At 45.0% G+C, this 23,635-nt stretch overlaps 1 protein-coding gene across 4 annotated transcripts in view; it reads right to left on the bottom strand.

Moving 5' to 3' along the window:
* The window catches only part of FOXO3 (forkhead box O3), a 112,532-nt gene that overhangs the window by 15,043 nt on the left and 73,854 nt on the right, over window positions 1-23,635 (bottom strand). For 3 of the 4 annotated variants that reach the window (XM_070417973.1, XM_070417974.1, XM_070417975.1), the window contains one exon: window positions 2,718-4,153. In XM_070417973.1, the coding sequence (XP_070274074.1) occupies window positions 2,753-4,153 (1,401 nt within the window). In that variant the 3' untranslated portion in view covers window positions 2,718-2,752. Of the gene's footprint in view, window positions 1-2,717; window positions 4,154-9,344; window positions 9,364-23,635 lie in introns of those variants that run through there. The other variant, XM_070417976.1, reaches the window with a different exon arrangement.

Raw genomic sequence — 23,635 nt, forward strand, 5'->3', positions numbered from 1 at the left:
CACTCGGCCCTCCAGCGAACATCTCGCCACAGTTCTCCAGCGAGACTCGGACTGGACCGACTGCTCTGTAACCAGATGGCTCCAGTTCAGGCTCACATGACCTCCAGTTAGCAAGTCAGGAAGTGAGTCTGGAGAATACAAGACTTCTGGTTTAAAGAAGTCAGTACAATGGCTATGGGGAACCTTGGGTGCTTAATCCGGGTGAGGTGAGGCCTGACATTGTGACCTCAGGCCTGTTTTGTCAATTTAGGAACCTTCAATATAGTGACAGCCACAAGTTTAAAAGTAAAGAACACACATCAGGCCACACATGCTCCTGGCTGTCTAGAGGAGCAATTCATTTCAAAACAAAATGGAAACCCTAAACCCAGAAACCAGACTCCCTCAAAGTACTCCCCATCCCCCGTCTCCATGACGTTTCTTCATTCATGTTTTAAAAACTTAAGGACTAAATCTCCCTTAAAATAATTTTATACAATCTTAGAATTATACATACACGAAAAAGGTCTGCTATTCAACTCAATGGAAAATCTACACTGACAAAAATCAGACAAAAATTGACAGTACATTTTCTTCTGCACTTACTCTTTTTAATGAGCTAGAATGTGGCCTCCTTACAACTCCACCAAAATTAAAACATCTTGTGTCTTTTGAAGCCACAATTGCATTCCTCTTCTTAAAGGAAGACAAACTCTTTGTTCTTCTAAAAGCCAAGTACCCAAATTTCTCAAGGCCAGTCTCCACCAGCCGAGTTCGGGTATGACCTGAACTGGCTGGCACGAAAGTGTCCCCTCTTTAGCTTCCATTACCGTCTCTTTACTACCTCAGTGGCTATTAAATGACTGAAAACAGATGTCTGAGTTCCATGCGGGGCCTGCGTATGCCTGGGAAAGCGAGAAGCCTTCAGCTTCACAACGCTCTTGACATTCCACTTTCTACAAGTACTCATGAGCGGGAGTGCGCTCACTCGAGGAGACCCTTGTAACTCCTTCACCAGGGCAGAGGGTTAAACAAGGCTCAGCTTTTTATGCTTCAAATCCCATTTTCCTCTTATACCATTTAAAGGAGGGTGTAAAATGCTTTCTGAGATTAAAAAATAAATAAGTCAAAAGGAGCTAAAGCACAGAGCAGAGTCCTTGAACATGGGAAGGTCTGTGGTGCAAACCTATTAGCAGAATACCTGAGGGCTCATCTCACTGCTTGAGGAGGAGAGTTTCAGGACAAGCCTGTCTATTATCTGCTACTGTAGCTCTAGTCCAAAGCACTTCCCATTTTTTACTATCTAGATCAGGGGTCCTCAAACTACGGCCCGCAGGTCACATGCAAATACAAATATTGTATTTGTTCCCGTTCTGTTTTGTTTTTACTTCAAAATAAGATATGTGCAGTGTGCATAGGAATTTGTTCATAGGTTTTTTTTAAACTATAGTCCGGCCCTCCAACGGTCTGAGGGACAGTGAACTGGCCCCCTGTTTAAAAAGTTTGAGGACCCCTGATCTAGATAAAATTAGAAAGAACTATTATGGTTCCAGCCATTCAAGAAATATGGATTCTGGGTCCAGCTGTGTGACCCTGGACAAACTATTTAACCTCCCTGCGCTCCCTGCTTACTACTCATCTGTTAGGGAGTATGCTTACCTAATTTATACCGTACCCACTTCAGCCCATTGCAGTTTTACAAAGCACTTTCACATACCTCAGTGCATTTGATTCTTGCAATAACCCTGTAAAGTAACAGTGGCTATCAGCCTCCTTTTATAAAATGGGAATTGAGGCTCAGGGGCTGACACTCTCTCAAGAGCAGCCAGAAAGCAGAAGCGTACTGAACACTCAACTTCTGATGCCAATCAAATACTTTTCTTACCACATCATGCTGCGTGATCTTTCCAGTTCCAACAGTATTGAAATGCCACAATTTTAAAAATCTGCCAATATTCACAGCCCATGTCACTCTGTTTAGAACCTGACATCATATATACAGTGGGGATCAAGACACCCATGAGTAAGTGCTCTAACATAAACACTTCTGTTTTCAATTTAATTCTTTTGCTCTTTTTAAGGCTCAGATGCTGAATGCTCCCTAATAAAGATGCTTCGTACTATGGTGAGGAATCTAACAGATTTTGCTTCTGATGAAAATATCAGTATGCATGTATGAAAGAGTCCAGAATACATATTCTACAGTTAAATTTGAAGTACCTGCAAATCATTACTTTAATGGAAAGGAAGATGAAATGATAACATCGAAGATCAACAATAAGGGTGCTGGACCGGGGAACCTAAGAAAGTCCTTTGGCTGAGTCCTTAAGCTTGAAGTTTGTGTGACTCAGGTCCTGCCTTCCTCCCCTTCCCTTCTGTCCTCATCCATCCATCAAATAGGGGGACCAGAGTCATAGGTCGGCAAGGGTGACTGGATACAAAGAAGAATGACATTTATGAATGTGTGTGTGTGTGTATGTGTGTTCTTTTTACGGGCAATACAATTCCTGAGCTGTCAGCTTGTGGGGAGGGGCACCTGAGAGCCCTATCTGTTTTGCAGGAAGAACTCGGAGATGAACTGGTTGGGAGCTATGTTGCTGTATAAACTGTACACCACTGCTTCATAGCTCTAAGTTTCTCAATGTGGAGTCAAGTTCACACTAAATAAAAGGCAGCCCTCCCCCCACCCCCAGACACCCCCATGTGGTTATGATGATGCCATAGCACTGGGCACTAACCTGCTTTGCCCACTTCCCCTTTCCTCCGTGAGCCTTCAGCCTGGCACCCAGCTCTGAGATGAGGCCTGCTTAGCACCAGTGAAGTTCCCCACGTTCAAACCAACAACGTTCTGTGTGGAGATGAGGGAATCAAAGTTAAAATCCAACCCATCGGCATCCATGAGGTCACTGCGAATAATGGACTCCATGTCACATTCCAAGCTCCCATTGAACATGTCCAGGTCCAGGTCGCTGGGGAACTTCTCGTGGCCCATGACAGAAAGGTTTGCACTCGTTGAGTACAAAGAGGAGCCTGAGAGAGAGTCCGAGAGGGTTTGCATAGACTGGCTGACGAGAGACTGCTGCTGGTGTTTGGCTGACCCAAGGCTGCTGGAATCGCTCAAGCCCATGTTGCTGACAGAATTCGACAAGGCACGGCTGCCACTGAGAGCGCCCTGGGTCTGGTGCTGGTGGTGGAGCAAGTTCTGATTGGCCAAACTCCCCTGGTTAGGCTGGGCTGCAAAGGACATCATTGGGTCATTGCGAAGCATCACATTCCGGCGGGAGTTCTGGGCAGACACAGCGGTGCTGGCCTGTGACATCAAGGGGTCCGACTGGGTCATCATGACATCGCTGTGGCTGAGTGAGTCTGAAGTGAGCAGGTCCTGGAGTGTCTGGGTGCCATAGTGCGGCATGGAAGAGAAGGTGGCTGGCTTGTTCTCTTGGATGGTCTGCATGGGAGACTGGCGCAGGGAATTCAGAGATGAGGGTCCAAACACTGTGCTGTTGAAGGAGCCGGTTGGAGAGCCCAGGCCGGAGCCCTTGGTGGTGTAGGGGAAGCTAGAGCTCCTCTGCATGAGCCCCGCGGCGGGGGACGGCTGGGACGGTGGGAGCGGGATGTTATCCAGCAGGTCATCCATGAGGTTGTCAGCCAGACCGTCATTCAGATTCATGGTGCCTGCCATGTCGGTCAGCCGGGGCAGCTCCACCGTGCACGGCTTGCTGACGGAGGGTGAGAGGCTGGCTGAGCTGCTGTAAAGCATGGGGGAGAGTGGCGCGTCATCATCCTGGACGTCATCCAGCTCTGTGCCCGCCAGGATGGGTGACAGGCGGCCGCTGACCGTGCTGGCATTGGAATTGGTGCGCGAGCGAAAATCCGTCCATGCATCCAGCTCATCGCTGCTGCGCGATGTGGGGCTGCCAGGCCATTTGGAGAGCTGGGAGGGACTGTCGTCTGCCGACTCAGGAGCTGTTTGCAGGGCTGCCTTCTTCTTGGCTGCACGGCTACGGCTCTTGGTATACTTGTTGCTGTTGTCCATGGAGACAGCCCGCCGGCGGGGTGCCTTCCCGCTCTTCCCTCCGTCGGGGTTGATGATCCACCAAGAGCTCTTGCCAGTCCCCTCATTCTGGACCCGCATGAACCGGCTGTGTAGCGAGAGGTTGTGTCGGATAGAATTCTGTAGAGAGAGGAGGGAAAATATGGAATATGAGCCAGAATGGTCTGAAAACTGAGCACCAAGAAGAAATAGTTGATCATGCTAATTTTTAAATGCCTGCATGACCCTCCATGGCTTGGAACTAAATGACACTGCAAATGGCAAGTTTCCTATTTTGGAGGTGGGAGATGGTTTCATATTCAGGAGATGATGGGACTGGATCAGCTCACTGACAGTTTTTCACAAATTCCGAAACTCTGTTGTCCTTTCTGTAACTGTATTTCCTAGACTGAAGTTCACACTTTGCAACAAACCTCCCTGGCTCTCTGATGGTAATTAATCACCCAGGTGCTATTTTATTCTCCCCTAGTGTACAGGCAGCATCTACATTTTCTTAACAACATCTAATGAACTCAGAACCACTGTGAAATTTTACCTATGACCATCTCCTCCAACCACAATTTCACACCTGACAGATATAAGAAAAAAGCCTGTAGAGTAGGATTTGCTGAGTTGGCAGAAGGAAGCAAGTCTCCCATTCAAGTATCTCATTTATATAGATACTCCCCCATTCAAAGTAATGTGGTCTGAGCATAGTCACTTCCTTCCAAAGAGTACAGTAAGGGAAGGGTGGGGGAAGTAACTATATAGTGGAGAACCTGACAAATGTGATCTTAGCCAGATGATCAAGGGAACATCACCAGGGAGGGATAAGTCATGTTGATACTATCTCCTCTCAATATGATGTGATGAAAATGCACCTCCTTTGCCGTCTTCCTTCCAAAACCCATCACCCCGTCTAACCATGAGAGAAAACATCAGACAGACCCCAAATAAGGGACATGTAACAAAGGCCTGTCCAGTGCCATAAGGAACCTAAGGAGGCATGATGACTACATGTGATGTGGTGTCCTAGGTGGGATGCTGGAACAGAAAAAGGACAGGAGGTAAAAACGAAGGCAATCTGTATCGATACTGGTCATTCATTGTGGCAAATGTACCAAACCAATACAACATGTTAACAATAGGGGAAACGACATTGGGCATATGAGAACTCTCTATACCAGTTCTGCAACTTTTCGCAAATCTAAAACTGTTCTAAATTTAAAAGTTTATTTTTTAAAAAGAGAAATAGGGCCAAACATCCCCTAAACACTAATGACTATACCCATCTTGCAAGAATCCTGCTGGCTTGGTAGATAAGCCCAGTTGACAGGGATGACCCAGATCCAGTTTTATCTCTGCCACTGACCAGCCACGTGACCCTGAGCAAATCATGTAATCTGTCTGCTGTAGGTTCAGTAACCCATCTTCATGATAGCCATAAAAATATCCAAACCATCCCTCCCTGACCGGGATGATGTAAGGATGATATATGATAATATACTTCAGGAGCCTGTCAAGCCACCAAGGCAGGGTGTTCTTGCTGCTACCGTCAAGTACAGAGTCCATGAGGAGGGCACACTGCCTGGTGCGGGCTCATTCTAACCTGTGAAATGTCTCAGGGGCAGGAAAAGAGAGGAGTTGGTGGTATTCTCCACATTTGGAACAGCGCCTGAAGGCCAGATGAGTTTGTATTTCCAAGTTAAAGACAAAAGGTATTGATGCTGTATATTAAATATGAGCAATCCTAAATGTTACCCTAGTTTTTTAAAAATTGGCAATCACCATGTGTATTTATGTAGAAGATGATACAAATACATGTGTTCTACCAAATGTTTTTAAAACACGAAGTCAGCAGGCTGTTACCATAAGTAAATAACTCAAAATACTCACAGTGTTTCCCACGTATATGTTCCCTTGCAAAGGAGGGCCTACATCTTGGGCTGGGCAATGGCATTAGCAGCCCTGGGTCATAAGTCAGTATTTCTACCACAGCCATAAAGACACATTTGAGAGAAGAAATAAGGCAACATGCTGAGTATCTGATGAGATGAACTTTGCCCAAGAGACTATCTATCCTGCTTCCCTTTTACTCTTATGGTTTTTAAAAGAATAATGACGTCTCTGCTAATGGTTCAGAAATTACATTTCTTTAAAAAGGAAAACACTTTCTCAATAAAGTAGATATAAAGCATGCTCTTAAAACTCATTCTGCAGGGTTCAAAAAACAGGCAAGTGCAAGGTGGTTCTACTACTGAGTACTCAGATGACTAGATATATTAAATAAAAACTTAAACTCAAGCTTCCTGGTGAGAAAACAAGAAAGTCCTAAGGCTATGTGGGGCCAATGTGGACACTGGCCTAATTACTCCTGCCCTGGCCAGGCTCCTTTGCTCTACATGTTGAAAAGAGTTCATACCAACACCCAGAATTAACAATGAGCAATCATAAGTTTCCAATGATCCCTCCTTTTTAAAAAAGCATTTAGGGAAACAATATTTTTTAAAACGTATTTTTAGTTTCGCCAATTCTAAGTCAACTGAGAAAAATAACACACCTTACAGATCTCCAAAATGCCCTATGTGGATTTTCTAATGGCCATCTATTACTGCAACTCTAAACCCCAACAATGTATGTGTGCAATTTTATAAAATTACAAGCTACAATTGGTTAACATTTGGAAACAGAAACCAAGCTTCTGTTTGCCCAATAAGGGCATGTGGTAAAGGGGTTGGGATAACCACATCCAGGACCAGAACCACAGGGTGTCAGGGCCCTAATTGCAAGGGTGAAGAAGAAATGAGAGCCTGCCTAATTATAGCCCTGTTAGCTACTGGGCCACAGGTGTTAGGTTCATTGTCTTTAATCCTCACAGTAAACCTGCAAAGGTGGTATCAGTGCCCTCACCATAGACATGAAGGCTCAGGCTGAGAGACTTTAAATAACTCACACAAGGCCACACAGCTAGTGTCTATAAGAACCTAAACTGAAATGTGTTTTCCCAACTTCAATCCAGTGCTTTTACCACAACCTTTCACACGTCTGTCACCAAAGTATTCAGATGTCATCACTTAACCTATCTGCGAACATTTACAGAAAGAAATGTTTAAGAAGGATACAAAAGCACAATCTTATTACTGTGATTTTGTTTATGAAATAGTTAGTGATAATAATTTAGTAGGTATTTCCCTTAAAAAAAAAAAAAAGTCTCTTAAAAGAGCAAACCTGAAAGTGAAGACTCACTCCAGAGCCCACGTTTGCGTTTCTTTGCTAGTTGGCCATAACATTTATTCTAAGGGGAAAACAGCAGCTTCCACACAAACCAATGTTAACCACTCTTGGATTCTGAAACAAAACCCAACTGATTAAGTGGGTGATTAGCTTTGGGGTCCAATCTTTGCTCAACTCTTCATTTTAGAGGTTATTAGCAGCAGAATACATTTCCTGAGGCGTATTGCCCACACAACACTCAGACGGGCTTTTCCAGTTACTTTACTGAGACAACACAAATAAATACCGTGCCACCACCATCCTCACAGTCCCCTAAGCATACAGGCTGGCCAGCCTTCCATTTATGAAATCCACAATCTGAAGGTGGGGGACCTAAGGCCAATAAATATGGCCCGTCTGTCCATTTCCAGTTCAAATGTCTGCTTCACCCCCGTCCAGGTCAGAGGCCAGCAATGTGTTCTGGTTTTCTTCAAAGGTCATGATTCAAATCACTAGCTTCTCTACCTAAATTTTGGTAAAGCACAAAATAGGTAAATAACAAAATGCCAGATAAAATGTCAGAACTGCAATATTTTCCCACCTTCCCTGACAACAAAAGTTAATGGTGATATGATTTCTGTAAGATTTCAAACTGCCCCTCCCTCACTTCAATCCTGGGAGTGAAGGAATGGGATTTATAAACACAGACAAGCCAAGTGTAAAATCCTCTTACGATGTATAATTTAAGTTCTCTAAAGAACTCTCCATTAGGGTCTGTAAATTAGCTCCCAATTTAGTGTGTGATTTTTTTCTACTAATTCATATATTGTGCCAAATGGTCCACATTTCTAAAATTTAGTTTGGGAGTTGGGAGTTGAAGGTACAGGAGAAATGCTTTGACAGGACTAGAGTGATTTTTCTAATCACATCGAAATACACTCTTTGAGGCAGGCCAATGGTGACTGGCCAAAGCACTAGCTTTCCTTAAGGCTCAGGTGATAAAGTAAATACCACCAACCAAGACAAGACTCCTACAGTTAGAGCTCAGGCTGCTCTGTCATCACATTTGCTCACTGAAGGAGCCAAGAAGCTATTATAACCTCAACCCAAAACCATGTGAACAGTTCTGGGAGTTTAAATCCACCCCTAAAAACTCCAGATACTGATGAATTACAGGAGAGCAAATCAGGGACAAATATGCCAGTTTTTCTCTATCTTGGGCCCAGAGGTTTAGAAATCAGGGATAAATATGCCAGTTTTTCTCTATCTTGGGCCCAAGGTTTCGTGAACCCTTAAAAGCCAATCTATCACAATGTGCCTGAGGAGAGAAAAGAAGAGATAAGAATACCCTTCATCTCATCTTTATGTCAATCTTGCCTTTTACAAAAACGAATTACACGGAAGCAAGCTTTAGTGGTTAATGAGTAACAACACTGGCAAACCTTCGGGGTTGCAGCCGCAACCAGTGGCCCACTCCTTTAAGGAGGCATGTGCAGTAGGCGTGTGGAGGCGGCAGCATGAGGGAACACACATTTCACACTCAGGCTGACTGTGGTGGTGTGGGCCACAGCCGAGAGGTCCCTTTGCGTGGCCCCCCCTCGAAGAAATTAGTATGGAGATGACTGTACTCATCAGAACTGGCAAGTTTTTTGTCTTGCTATCCGGACCCTGAGGACAGTTTTCTACTGCAAGATACCTTTACTGCTAATGCTAAAGTGCCTGTGGTCACTACATATACACCAACTGGTTGCGAAGACACATGGACCCAAAGCAGATTAGCTCGGGTGTGGGAGAGAAGCCGCCTGAAATGAAAAAGCATTCTATCAGTACTTCACAAGGTGGGTAACTCACAGATGCAGTTCGAAGTGCGACTCGGAAGGAAGGTCACCGGCCTTAATGTCAGCCAGCTCCCTCCCAGCTGAATCCTGGCCCTGGCATCTGTCTTGTGACCTTGGGCAACTGACTTAACTTTGGCTGCCCCTTTCATGAAACAGGGTTAAAAACACCCTCTCTGTTATCCGCTAGGATCTTTGGGAAGAGTAAATGAAACTACGCATGCAAAGTACTCAACTGTCTGATCCCACATACGGAAGCAGTGACATCACAAACGTTCACTTACTGTTTTCCGAGCATCATCTACTTTAAGCCAAAAGGTGAGAGGGTGGCGCCTTCCAGGAAAAGATTTCAAACTCTTAAAAGTATTTCAAAGGGGCCGTGCCAGGCAGGAGTCACTGGTAATTTCTTAACTGTTGCTACCCTACGTCGTCGGCTCCAACCCCTTTAACCATGTTTACCTTGTGCAGACTGTCCACTAACCCAGACACCAGCTGCGTGTGCTTCCCCGGGAACAGAGAGGGTTTTGTCTGGAAGCAACATGTGGTATCAATTTATCTTTCTCAGCAACGGCAACAAGGAACCCACTGACTTTAAAAATAAAAAGGGAGTTGGGTAATTTAACTCTTAAAGGCCTGTGCCTTCTTTTTTTTCTTTGAAAAGACAGCCTCTTCCTACTCCCCTCCCCACCCCCGCCCTCCAAAAAAAGCAGCCAAATGAGAGTTACAGGATGGTCAGCTCCCAATCCAGACCCACTGCTTCCCCCAGGCAGATTGCAGGCGTCTCCCTGGTCCCTACGAGAGTCTGGTGGGGACCATCTGCAAAGGGCTGCCTTTGAACACAGTCCTCCTCCACCTTGAACATTTCAAGCAGGTCCCCCTGCTCTGAGTTTGGGCGCTGACCATTCAGAATGAGCCTGCCAAACCCCTAGACCAGGGGTGGGCAAACTTTTTGACTCGAGGGCCACAATGGGTTCTTAAACTGGACCAGAGGGCTGGAACAAAAGCATGGATGGAGTGTTTGTGTGAACTAATATAAATTCAAAGTAAACATCATTACATAAAAGGGTACGGTCTTTTTTTTTTTTAGTTTTATTCATTTCAAACGGGCAGGATCCGGCCTGCGGGCCGTAGTTTGCCCACGGCTGCCCTAGACTCAACTACACGCATCTGCTGAACTGCAGAAGACAAAGGCCACGTGAAAAGTCCAATGGGAACGACAAGTCACTGAGCACCACAGCAGAGCCCCCTGATGACACCGCCCAGGAAAGGGTCTGGGAAGCTGTCTCTGATTTATAACGACAGGTTCTTTCACAGGCATTGCTCTCGAGGAGGCCCTGATTTCTCTTAAGTGTTAGTTCTTCACCTGTGCCCAGTTGAAAATCACCTCGGGGGACATTAGACAGGTGCGCCCCACACTCCTAGAGATCGATTCAGCGGTCGCGGGGAGGGCCTGGGTAGAGGTGCGTTTTTAAAGCTCCTCAGGTGAGTCCAATGTGCAATCAGAGCTGAGAACGACTGGAGTTTCCCTCTCACGTTTCCGCTGACTGAGAATCTGACTCCAGTCCGATTCCTAGTCTTCCCAGGTCTGGTGACCCAGCACAGTTGACGTTCTTTAAGTCAAAGTTTCCACCACTTAGAAGATAAAGTCATAGATTATAAGTGCAGAGTAAAATGGAGAGTTAGAGCAATTTTTCAGATCACTGGGGTCCAGATATATTTTTTCTTATTAAAAAAAAAGGACAGAAAAGAAAAGGAAAAGTGAGGGGGCAGAGGAAGGGTCCTGGGCTTGGCACTGTCTTGCAGACAGTCATCCATTCTTGCCTGAGCCACTCCTCCACCCACCATGGACAGGCACGGACAAAAAAGAGGGCAAGTGGACTTTCACGAAAGTAGGCCTGATGTAGGCTGAAGAAGGGATGGGCTAGGGCAGTGGTCGGCAAACTGCGGCTCGGGAGCCACATGCGGCTCTTTGGCCCCTTGAGTGTGGCTCTTCCACAAATACCGACTTCTGCGCATGGGCCACGAAGTTTCAATCGCACTGTACATGCGCGCCCGCACGTGGTATTTTGTGGAAGAGCCACACTCAAGGGGCCAAAGAGCCGCATGTGGCTCGCGAGCCGCAGTTTGCCGACCACTGGGCTAGGGCAATCACTGATCCCTGTAATTTTCAGAAGCCTCCCTGAATTAGCACACAATCTCACACAATCCCTTTCATAGACTGCCCTCCCAGCAAAACGCCAAAAGACTGGGTAAAAATAACCACCGAAAAAGCCATTCCCTACCCTGAGGTCCTTATTAGCTTCCATTGTTAAGAATCGAGCAAAGTATTACTTCAGGAACTTTCCCAAGAATCTGTATCTGTACATATACAGATAGCCTCAGGAACGTTAATAACAACCACACACTGTTTCTCCTTGCTTGACTGACAAATACACCACATCATTACACTCAGTGCAAAGACCCTGGGGTGGACCCTGCAAAGGGCCAAGTAGCGGCACCATCTGAAGGAGCAATGTGAGGGCCGGTCCTTCTGATTTAGTCATTAGCTTTGAGCTGGCTTGCCCTCTCACACTAGATTTTATCTACATCAGGGCTGGCTATAACCTGTGATTTTTTTAAAAGCAAGTAGAGAAAATATGATGGCGTAAAACAGACTTGAAACCAGAAGAGTTGTTATTTCTAACTATATGGAATACCAGCTATAATAGCCAAAAAAGCCTTTCAGACTCAGAAGAACACTTAAAATAAACACTCACATAAAAGATTGCACAATCAACTCTGATGTGCAAGACAAGTTCCAGGCTGGCTCAGGCTTATCCTTGCCTAAAATACTAAAAGTTTAAACCATTAAGGGACTTATTTAAAAGAGATGATGTTCTAAAATAAATACTGTCGGGAACTTGGCTGAGGGATTAAATTTCCAGCTACAAACAAGATTTCCATTAAATGTGCTGACAATAATCTTCTACTAACAGGGATCTCCTTTGAAAACTAGTATTTGTTTCAAGTTTTCATGCAGTAAGCGACAGAGGTTCTGGTCCCTTGTTAGGAGGAATAAAGTCATCATCTTGGGATCAGCATGGTGAACCCATTTTCTATCCAGGCAAAATGAGGCACATGAGACTTTCTTAGGGGAGGAAAGGCTGGTGGTGTCCTGCCCCCACCAGAAAAAAGAAATCCTAGATGGGAAGAAAGTTCTGTTAAAGAGCTACCGCTCTATTACAGACAGTTTTGTTGCGTTTTCTAGAGTGGTTTTTACTTTCATATTAATTTTTTTTTTCTCATGTAGCAATCTTCTTTTCAAGCTCTTCCACAGCTGTTTCTGCTCTTGGAGGGCAAGAGGGAACATTCCATTCCCCACAGCCAAACCTGCACTTCCGGCACACAGAGAACCCTGGCAGCCTTGCAACCTCTGCCCACACCCCTCCCTGCAACACCCTCCCCTCCCCCACCCCGCCTGCTTCCAACCCCACATCCTTCTCCCCAAGGGCTGAGGACAGGCAGCCATGGAAGGAATCAGTCTCCCCAAAGCAGGTTAAAGCTGCAGTATTTGCCTCCCCTCCCCCTTCTCCAGCTTCTTCCCTGGTTTTATTGAATCTGTTGCTCCTTCTCAGAAGGGATCAGCAAACACACGCGAGCTACTTAAATTCTCTTTGAAGACCGTGCACGGGTAGCCACACAAAATGGGCACTTAAATCTGCAAGTTTTTCCAGTTTGAAAACTTATTTTGAGTGGAAATGGAGAGAATAAAAGGGGATTGTAAATATACATCCAGAATTCAGGACCACATCAGAGAGTTTAATCACTTACATGACATTATGTAAGTGACCAGGCCAGGAAATTCAGTAAAAAGTAAGGGGAAAAGTGGAGAGGGCTAGGAAACCCATCTAGTAATAATCAGCCTTAACTTTACAGGAAAGAAATTGAAGACCAAAGAGATACAGGGACATGCCTGAATTCAATCAGCTAGTTAGTGGCAGCTGAGCTGAGACAAACTCAGGTCTCCTGACCTTGTGGTGAAACAGTAATGCAGCCCAGAACATTAATGCCAACGTCTAGATTACTGTACCCACTGAAAGAATAAGCTGCAGGGAGCACAATGAACGAATAGCTTCCTTCCCTCCCTCCCTCCCTCCCTCCCTTCCTTCCTTCCTTCCTTCCTTCCTTCCTTCCTTCCTTCCTTCCTTCCATCCATCCATCCATCCATCCATCTTCAGTCTGTCTTGCTTTATAACTTGAGAAATATACTCTGTCTCCTCTAATAAATATTAAACTCTTTAAAACCAGATACCGGATCTTATAGCTTTAGCTCCTAGCATGGGGCTTGGTACATAGCAGGTGCTCAAAAAATATTTGTTCACTCAAGGAATTAGTAGGAAGGGGGCAGCAGCTGAATTGTACTTTTAAACGAAATATTCTACATGAGCCAGTGACTAATCCTCACGTGAGTGAATATGGAAGAAAGCTTCCATTGTAAAGTAGAAAGTTATTTTAAAGTTGCCAAGTTTTATCCTTGGGTACTATTAACTTCAACTACACAACCCCATTTCCCAAAACCAGACAATATGGTCTAACAAGCAGGCTTCAGGTTCTCTATCGTAGGAGAGGGTAAGAAGGGCAAAATGATGGTGTGTGGGCTGGCTACTTGGTGGGAGCAAGGGCTTGCCAGACGGTCAAGGATGCATCCAGGGCAGAGAGCTGACTCCCTGCCCACCTTGGTAATAAGGTTGGCCAACAGCCCTCCTAGGCCTACTCAAATCCACAGATAACACATCTTAGTTCCACACTTCCTCCAAGCAAGCACACAGGTAACAAGAGAAATACAAAATAGAGTCTATTTCACCTGCAATCTGAAGGAACTTAATGTGTTTGGTGCCTACCAGGCCCAATGCTCTGTGCTTGACATATCTAATCTTGTCTTATTTTTATGACAAGCCTGGTGGGAGGAAACTACGGGGCAGAAAAGTTACTTGTCTACTAGGTGCTGCTGGAAATCAAGCCAGAGGCTAACTCCAAAAGCAAAACTGTCACCACTGCACGGACTTTCCCTCTGAAGTCACCAAACTGCCTAAGGAGAGAGGCGCCATTCACAGGCAACCAGGGAACGTGAAGCTTCAAGGACTACAAAAACCTGTTAGCTGAATTAAATGCTTCGATCTCTGAGTTTTTGCACATAGTCCCGAAGATTATGAGAGTGGAGAAAGGGTGGAAAAATGACGAGCCATAAAGCAAGTCTTGTTGGACCAGATCATTTTTAGAAATAATACCTTTTTTATTTTTCTCAGACACACCCCAAAAGGGACACTCCTGGCATGTCCTAACTTGACCAGGGATCAACAATTTTAGGGACAGACCAAACAAGATTATTGTTTCAAACTGTTAGGTATCCAAGGCCTTCCTCAGTGGCACGTCTGGTGCCTTCTGTGCTCGGGGAGCATTAGCCCAGGACTGAGTCAGGCCATATTACCTGGCAGGCAGATCCAGGCCCTCAAACAGCTGGCATCATGCTATGGGTCCTCAAGCCAGAGACATCAGGCAAATGTCTGCTTTGCCCTGGACCTTGCTATTACGAGGCTTAATCTGAAACAGGGACTCATCTCTATACTATCTAATATGTAATTAGTTTATTATTGAGCCAGAAGAGATGAGCTTGCTTTAAAACTATGTGCATTTTAAAATATGATGCCTTTGCCTGCCAACTGGCGGGAGGACCAAGATGCTTCTGTTTAACCTCAATCAAAAACTGGGGTAGAAAGCTGCTTTTAGGTTGCATATGCACGCTATTTTATTATTTGTCTTCTGGCATCGAAACATGCAAAAACAGAAAGCACTGACGACGCAAGCACATTAAAGGGATGGGTGTGGAGGTGCTGAGTGAAACAGCGTGAGGGTCTGACATCTGAAATCCAGGAGAACTGCTTTTCTGCTCTTGATCTGTAATCCCTTCTCTCCCATGAAACTCACTGGCTTTCACGCACACATACAAACACCACTGTTTCCAGCTCCTCAGATGTTATGGCTCAGAAAAACCGTTCTTTTTTGTGTTGTTATTTCAAGAGCAACCCATTTCTTTTTGGAAGCTCTGAAATATATGCCAACGTGTGGGCACAGTCACACACAGGCCCACACCCTGGAAAGATTGGGAGGGGCGGAGGCACATTTTTCAGCTAAGGAAGGAAAAAGTTTGGGCTCGTATTTACAAACTAGACCAGTGTGTATGCATTTGGAAGCAGGCGATCTTCCAAGTGTCCATGTTAGTTATTCTAACAGTTACCAAAGTCAAGGTGTTACTGGTGAAAGAAGCAAAGAAAGTAAATGCCACATAACGGAGTTTCTCCTGTTGGCTACTGCAAACAAAACAACCGATGGACCTTTTCCTTATGGGAATAAAAAGTACAGAAGTCAATTCTTCAAAATGACCTGGGCCTACAGAACCCTCACTTCGCTCCAGACCCCCAGGAAGGTCAGCGAATGAGGAGCCTGGGAGGAACCCATCCACCCTACCACCTCACCTGACTGTGCAGCAGCATTTCACTGCACGGGTTTTGCAAGATTTCTTCTTGTTTAAAACCACAGGACGCAAAAGTAGCTGGTGACCAATGTAATGATATTGCTAAATGCCGAGTGAACCAACCATTTAATCCAGGATACCCCTGAGTGCCAATTACACAGGTGCGCACCAGACAGCTTAGAAGTTCACATAAAATCATCAAATAAGGAACAGAGAGGACATTCCCACTGACTAAAGAACCAGACACTCACAATTTTTCTGGGGGGAGAGAGGGAAGAAACAAAACACAAACAAATGAACAAACATACCCCACACCCATTGAGTCATTCAGATACCAGTACATTTAAATTTAAAATCTGGATGATCCCAAACTAAAATGAATGGAGCAGGTAGAAGCTGCATGAGTTAAATCGGTCTTTCTACAGAACAGGACAGGAATGCAGCAGTTTAGTCCTCATCCGTACTAGGCTCTACGTCGTGACTGCCGCTAGGTGAGCTTCCGAGCACTTAGGAGACGGGAAGCACTAGCGCCGTAGTGTAATATCTCTTACCCAAAGGGCAGTAACAGTCACATATGAGACTACAGGAGCTGAATATCTAGTAGAAACAAAAAATTCCTGTAACTGAGTGTTTCGAGGGCTAAAGGAATTTAGGAGAAAGTTCTTTCAGGCCCTGTTTGTGGCTCCCAGCAGGAGGCTTTTAGAAGATAGAAGGGCTTAAGAGGAAGAGATCATAGTACATATGGTGGGGGGGGGGGGGGGGGGGGGCACTCCTCAACCTGCAGGTGTCACAATGCTCCAGGAATTACTGCTCGCCACCTACTACCTGCCAGTGATCCCAGGGCCATTCCTGAGGATGCAGGGCCCCTGGCCTTATAGCTGCCTCTAAAGTTGAGTCTGACTTGGTAGGTTCAGCCCTTAGATTTTCTCCCTCAACTTCCTCCAACTCTCTCCCCTTAGGTTAGTCATTTGCCAATAGGGTATGTGTGAGCACTCACAACATGACCAGGTACTAGGTTCTTCCCTAAGACTGAACCAATCACTGTACATAGAGGACCCACTAAGATCAAACCCTTCACATCAAGACAAGGAGGAAAAACACTCAGGAACATTAGTTGCTGAGCCATTTTCAAGTTGAAAGTAACACACTTCCAACTCTCTGAGGCATTCGGTGGAACAGCAGTACCCTGTATTAGCACTTTCCCCCAAAATAAGCTCATCAATTTCTTTCTAAACAGCCCTGACCTCAGCAATGTCCCCAAGTAGGAAAGACAGCGGAGTCCTGATGTTAATTTGTGGTTAGAAGAGGAAGTCACACAAGCTTCTTATAAGGTTAACAGATACAAGTTGGGAGACGGTTCTCCCTGGGTCTCTGGTGTTTCTGCACGTTTTGCAAGCAAAGCACTAAAATCCTCTGTCCTGGACTATCTTTCAAGGATGTTTGCGTTTGCACAGTGAACAGCCCTGAAAGATAGGGCCTCCCTGCAGAACAAAGGGCAGTGAATAGCCCATGACAACAGACTTAGGATCCCTAAACTCAGGTTTCCTCTCCCAGAACAGAGAGGGACCTGGGTATCCACCTCAGACCATCTGTGTCACTCCCATGGGACCTGCGGGCCAGGGAAGAACAAATGAGAATTTGCTGCTGTCAGTGCTGCCTGCTGTGCCACGGCCGCGTGGTGACTTCCTTTGCCTCTGACCCAAAAGCCTTGTGGCTAGAAGGGTCAAATTTCAGACCCTCACAGTTCTTGACAGTACACTGCTTTAGTTTATGAACTGCTGGACTTGCAACTGCAAAAAATGAGACTGGGCAGGTCACCACTTGCTAACTTTCTCCTCTACCCCTACATAAATGGGAAGGAACACAAGATAATGGAAAAGATAACACAAGATAAGGAGGAAAATGAGGTCACAAGTAAGAGAGGCGGACACATGGCTACAGCATTTGAATGTTCTGGCCTTGCTCTGGGAAGACCCATCCGTCTTTATGAAAACAAACCATTAACTGAAAGGGGTGGTGGCAGGGTGGGGGGAAGAGCTCCCGATACAGTCACTTTGCAGCATTTCATCCGCATCAGTCACATTCTTTTTCAGCTGTTGCTCAACGTTGCGGTTTGCTTGTGAAGAGCAGAGCTGAGTGAGCAGCAGGTTCAGGTTGTCTCTTCTAGCCTTCCTCTTCTACCGCGTCATGTCCACCCTCCCTATCGCCCTGACAACGGACTGCCCAGCGTCCGGCAGTCCTCTCCATGACACCTGTTGACTTTCTGTGGGGGCCAGATCTCTATTATGGAGCTCCACACTCTCAGAGGAAGAACTTCTCCTCAGGCCCTTTGACTTGTCTATGGGCTGCCCCAAATTCAACCCTGAAGTAAATGCTTTCAAGGTCTTTCTCTTGCCACACAGTCAATAAAGACAGCACTTGGTGACTTTGTTGCTTTAATGTGTAAAAAGCCAGGACTCCCTCTATTTTAGCTCTCCTGCACACATTATCTTCATCCTGCAGGCAGTACCTAGCAGCTTTAGACCTGCAAAAATGAAGACGGACTAGGCAGTTCCCATGAACCAAGAGCAAACACGTGCACGTACACGCTGGTATACTCTCCAAGTTCCCAAAGGAAGAGAGGTGATTTTCTAGCCTGCAAAATATGAACCAGGAGGCTCATCCATGAAATAGAAAAACATTACAAGATTTCAGCATCTACGGTTTCTAACTACCGATTTAAGCCAGACATGTTCTGGTACATAGGAAATTGGTGTTTTCTTTTCCCCTCCCCTTTCCTCTTGGATAACCTACTTCCATTCTTGGCAGAAGGAGGCGTATATTTACTATAGTGTTCACATGCACCTACATGTCCAATGCCTCTGGAATGATACTGGATTGTTGCCACATGGCCAAATAATGTGCTCTTTGAGAAATAATTATCAATTAGAGTGCTACAAAATGGGCCAGCAGTTCTACTCTGCTCACACTGTGTGGTATTTTGGCCACCAAACACTGCAAGCTTTCTTCGGTGCTCTTCACAACAATCAGAAAGTTACGTTAATTTGCTGACGCTATTTGTGGACATACGTGGAAAAGAATGCAGGCACCCAGGAGCAAATTAGAGTCAACTCCCTCGGCTTGGACAGCAGGTCCCCGCACAGGAACTCCAGATACTAACATCAGACAGTGACCCCAGCCTGGGGCTGGGTGGCAAGGGCTGCACAAATAAGGAAGTATTAGCAATAATCTGCAAGGAATCAATTTTTAGTGCTTTCAGCCTAGAGTAGCTGCCAAAAGAACTTGGCAAAAGCCATCATTTTAAAAAGACCAATTCAAGTTATAGTGAGATATTCTTACTATAGTAAATAGGTTTTACTTTGTCTATCTAAACCTATATATGAGGTCTAAAAATAGAAAAAATAAAAAGTTTAACATTTAGATACCACTTGGACATTCAAAATGGCCTATGGCTTTTCTGTCTTTCCTGACAGCTCTCTTTTATGCGGTACTATGTTTAGTGATGATTACTGAGATATTTCTTGGGCTGGGGGGGGGTGCATAAAAATATGGAGAAACCATGTAAGTTCATATAAGAAGGCAACAGGAAAGCATGACAAAGCAAAAGAAAGCACAACTATATCTCTCTTTCTATGTTGAAGATGCCTGACACATGAAACACTCCATACATTTTCTTCAAAGGATAAATGACTCTCCCCTTTATTTTCTCTTTTGAACTAACCCATGCTGAGTAAGTCAGCATCTGCAATACACTCCAGGAAGTCTAGCATAAAGAGGTAGACACTTCTCTTTTCCCAGGTTCTCCATCTCCAAGGAAATCTACCTTTAGCACTGAAAAGTCACAGGAAAGAAAGGAGCAGGTGTAAATAAAGTTGTCTGCCTTAGACTTCAAAAGCACTTAGAGGTTCAAAATGCAGATATCATTAGTTTTATTAGAAATCGTGCCTGTGCTTCAGGTGGACTACACAATCCAAACATAGGAGAGAACATTTTATCTTAATTAAGACTCAGAATTTTTTTTTGAACTGTGAGAAAATAAACATTTGGATTAACTGACAAAAGTTATGTGAGTGAGAACTTTTACAAATAATAATATTATAAAGATAATATTAAAACTGTATCCAACCTCTGACTTAGTGGAACAGTATACTCCATTCTCCCTTTTTTTCCTTATCAGCAGAATGTTGACTTTTAGCTTGGCACATGGCTGCCCCAGAAAAAAAGAGACTGAACTCCCAGCCTTCCTTGAAGTGAGATGTGGCCGAGACTTAGCTTTGGCCAAGGACATATAAGTGGAAGAACTCCTCGAACTCTCGGGAAGACCGTGTAAAGGCAGCTGACTCCGATGCGAGTCCCTTTGTTCTCCTTTTCTTCCTCTTGTTGGCCTACCTCTAGAGCAGCGGTTCTCAACCCTGGCTGCACATTAGAATCACCTGGGAATCTTTTTAAAATCCTGATGTCTGGGCCTCATCCTCCGGAAATTCTGTGTTTTTTGTTACTAATGTTGTGGCCTCACCCCATAACAAAGAAACAGAATTTCCAGAGGATGAGGCCCAGAAATCAGGATTTTAAAAAGATTCCCAGGTGATTCTCATGTGCAGCCAAGGTTGAGAACCACTGCTCTAGAGGGACCGTGAGGATGAAAATTACCTGCTACGGGTCTTATGGCAGGGAAGGAAGAAAGGGACCCCCTCTATTCCCTCCCCTGAGCGTTCAGGGTGAGCAAAATACTTTCAATCCTTTAATTTTGACTTCCAGCCTCCAGATCTGCAAGGCAATAAACTTGGGTTGCTAAATAAACAACACACACAAAAACAGACAGACAGACAAAAAACCACTACCTGCTATGGTAGGACAGAATGCAGGAGGACACTCATCTTCAGTCACTTCTCAGAGTGGCCATAACAGCCCTAAACTTCTTTTACATGAAAATAATTCATATATTTGAGTTTTGTTTTATGTAGCCCAACCTAATCCCGATAGACCCACCCATTTTATTTTTAGGAATTAATCTTATTGGTACACATATTCTCTCTCAACTTTCGTATATATTTAGACTGATAACAAAAAAGATCACTGATTACAACATTGCAAGTATTAATAATGGTTAATTAACAGCTTCTAATTATATCAAATAAATGAAATAGAAATATCTAGCAAGAAAGGCCTTTCTGTGCCTGTCCCCCTTCTACCTTGAGGTACGTGCCATCCGGCCTTTTACAGTGCTTCTCAATGTGTGTGTGCTGGACTCTGCCACCCCCAGTGTTGCAAGGCTTCCAGGGTGCACTGGGGTCCTCCTGGCCCCAGCGCTTCAGAAGTTCTTATGTGGAGGCCACGAAGGACAGGAGTTCAGCACATGTGCAAGCACACTTGTGAAGAAGCTGTTTATAAAGAGGCTTTTAACACGTCTTGTCTTGAGTCAACCTGGATTTCAAGAGAAAGAGCACTTTTGGGAATTCAAGACATAAAGTGAATTGTGGACAAGATGGCTTGGAGATATATATGGTCTTTCTAAGAATTAATTTTATGGTACAGAATAAAGTTGTTTCTATCAATCATGGGAATGATGCCTACAGTGCTGCAGCTAACCTCATCAGCACACTAGCACGTGTATTCAAAGCCTTAGCCCTTTGAATAGACACAACATCATCCCTACCTTTCTTCTCCAATGAAACAATCTGCTTGCTTCCTTCCACGAGTCCCTGGGAACACAATCTCTCCCCCTCCTCCTCCAGCAATGCATTACTTCTTTCAAATTCCAACTAGAAACTCACTACGTGCAGCAAGACTGGCTCCCCCCTCCCCCCATCACTGCTATACTCCTCTGCAGCCAAAGGCAGGTACCCCAAGTTGAAAAACAGAGCTGTCTTATACTCGGTGCTTTGCAGTTTTGAACTAATCTCATCGTTGTATGCTTTTCTGTTTGATGTTGCCATTCCAAGCAGACTGTAAACTCTGAGACCAGGGAGTAAGTTTTTTACTCTTTCTGCAACACAGAGTGAATGGTGATTTGATGCATGCAGTGTGGTGTTCCATAAATATTTATGCTAAGGACTGAGACCACAATATATTGATCATCTAAGTTCTGTCCTCTTAGAATTGATATGTACTTTTCAGGGAGAGTTAGTCCATTCTTCATTTATTCAAGTTAAATATAAAAGGAAGGTACAGTGTGGCTGGTATGGCTCAGTGGTTGAGCATCAGCCTATGAATCAGGAGACCACGGTTCGATTCCCAGTCACAGCACATGCCCGGGTTGCAGGCTTGATCCTCTGTTGGAGGGGGGGGGGGGGGGGGGGGTGCAGGAGGCGGCTGATCAATGATTCTCTCTCATTATTGATGTTTCTATCTCTCTCCCTTCCACTCTGAAATTAATACACACACACACACACATATATGTGCATATATATGGAATTACAGTAGTTTCAGTAGCTGGATTGTGTGGGGGGAAGGATCGCAGGGCAGGAGGGAGGGAGTGTTAAGCTCAACCTGAGAGCAAACCCAAAGGTGCCTGAATGAGACCCAGCTGCACTTGCTCCTCTCTGAAGGGCCCCAACATTGCTGTCACCTGGGGTCGCTGCGCCCACACTTAGGCCGGGTTTTCTGTCCCAGGGAAAGCTTCCTGAGAGCAGTGTGCAACAAGAAATAAGACGGTCTCATCTGCCTTTCTCTTATTTAAGTCCAATGCACTTGTGATGCACAAGCTAAGCTTTTCATTTACACCATATACTTTATGTAATTTGAGATAAAATGTTTTTGAAAAAGTAAAAAAGCTAATGCTTGAATGGTGTCGCAAGAGTCCTTATTTCCTTCCCCAGAGGGGTCCTGGTGAAGAGACTAAGCTTTAAATAAATAAATAAATAAATGGCTGCAAAACTGTCGTTCTCTGGAGCATTTGAAATCTCGTTCCCTGGCATATGTTGTTAATTTGGCTCAAATAAACTCTTATAAAGATCAAAAAAAAAAAAGAAAGAAAAAGCTCTGCATATGAAAGAAGCAGGATCTGCTGAGCCTCATCTGCCAGGAGAGGTGTGTCTGAAAGAGGACACTTTATCTTCGGGTCAGAGGCCCAAACTGGAGCCAGCCAGGGCTCCAGGCGTCTCCAGCGAGAAAGAACAGATCTGAGGTTACCTTTCCTCTCGGTCCATGAACATAAAAGGTCTCCTGTCGCAGACCTGGATGCCAGCACAGCCTCCTCTGCACACCATCTGAGGCCATCTAGACAGCGCTGACACAGCAGTGGGGCAGGGTTAGGGAAGCCAACGCCCTGGACCTGTTAGCCGGGACAAGGGGCCACTTTTGGCCCTTTTCCTACTGTCGACTGGAGTAACTTTAGGATGCGAGAAATTACCATCCACTTTTTCTAAAGAACCTGGACCTTTCATCGAAAGTAGCGACAGTCATCTGTAAAAGCAGCAATGTATATCACTGAGTGGCTCCTGTTAGAATACACACTGAGAAACCCAAACCCCACACCATGGGGGTGCGAAGCGGTTTGCTGTCCTGCAGGTCAGAGCAGCGGGACAGGCTGGAAATCACAGCCTCTTTACCTGGAGTCACTACTTATTTTCTGACACCACCTGAACAGAATTCTAAAATGTCAGAGCTGTAAGGAGCCTTCAAACATCACCTCGCCCTAGTGCAGTGGTCGGCAAACTCATTAGTCAACAGAGCCAAACAAATATCAACAGTACAACGATTGAAATTTCTTTTGAGAGCCAAATTTTTTAAACTTAAACTATATAGGTAGGTACATTGTTATTAACTTAATTAGGGTACTCCTAAGGCTTAGGAAGAGCCACACTCAAGGGGCCAAAGAGCCGCAGTTTGCTGACCACAGCCCTAGTGCATCATTTCAGAGGCAGAACACCAGTGTTCAGAGTACTGAAGAGCTGCACACAGTCACACTCCTCGTTAAGTGCTGGGCAGGCCCATGTCAGGGGTCCTGGCTCTGACACTGAGGTCTACTCCTTTTTCTGCACCAGGGGTTTTCAAATCTTATCTTCAGCAGTACAATCCTTTTCCCAAATGAAATCTACAACCCCAACCCTCCCTCAGGGACTT

Source organism: Myotis yumanensis, unplaced genomic scaffold (assembly GCF_028538775.1).
Source record: "Myotis yumanensis isolate MYYU_CA2020_CCGP unplaced genomic scaffold, mMyoYum1.0.hap1 SCAF_6, whole genome shotgun sequence".
Taxonomy (NCBI): domain Eukaryota; kingdom Metazoa; phylum Chordata; class Mammalia; order Chiroptera; family Vespertilionidae; genus Myotis; species Myotis yumanensis.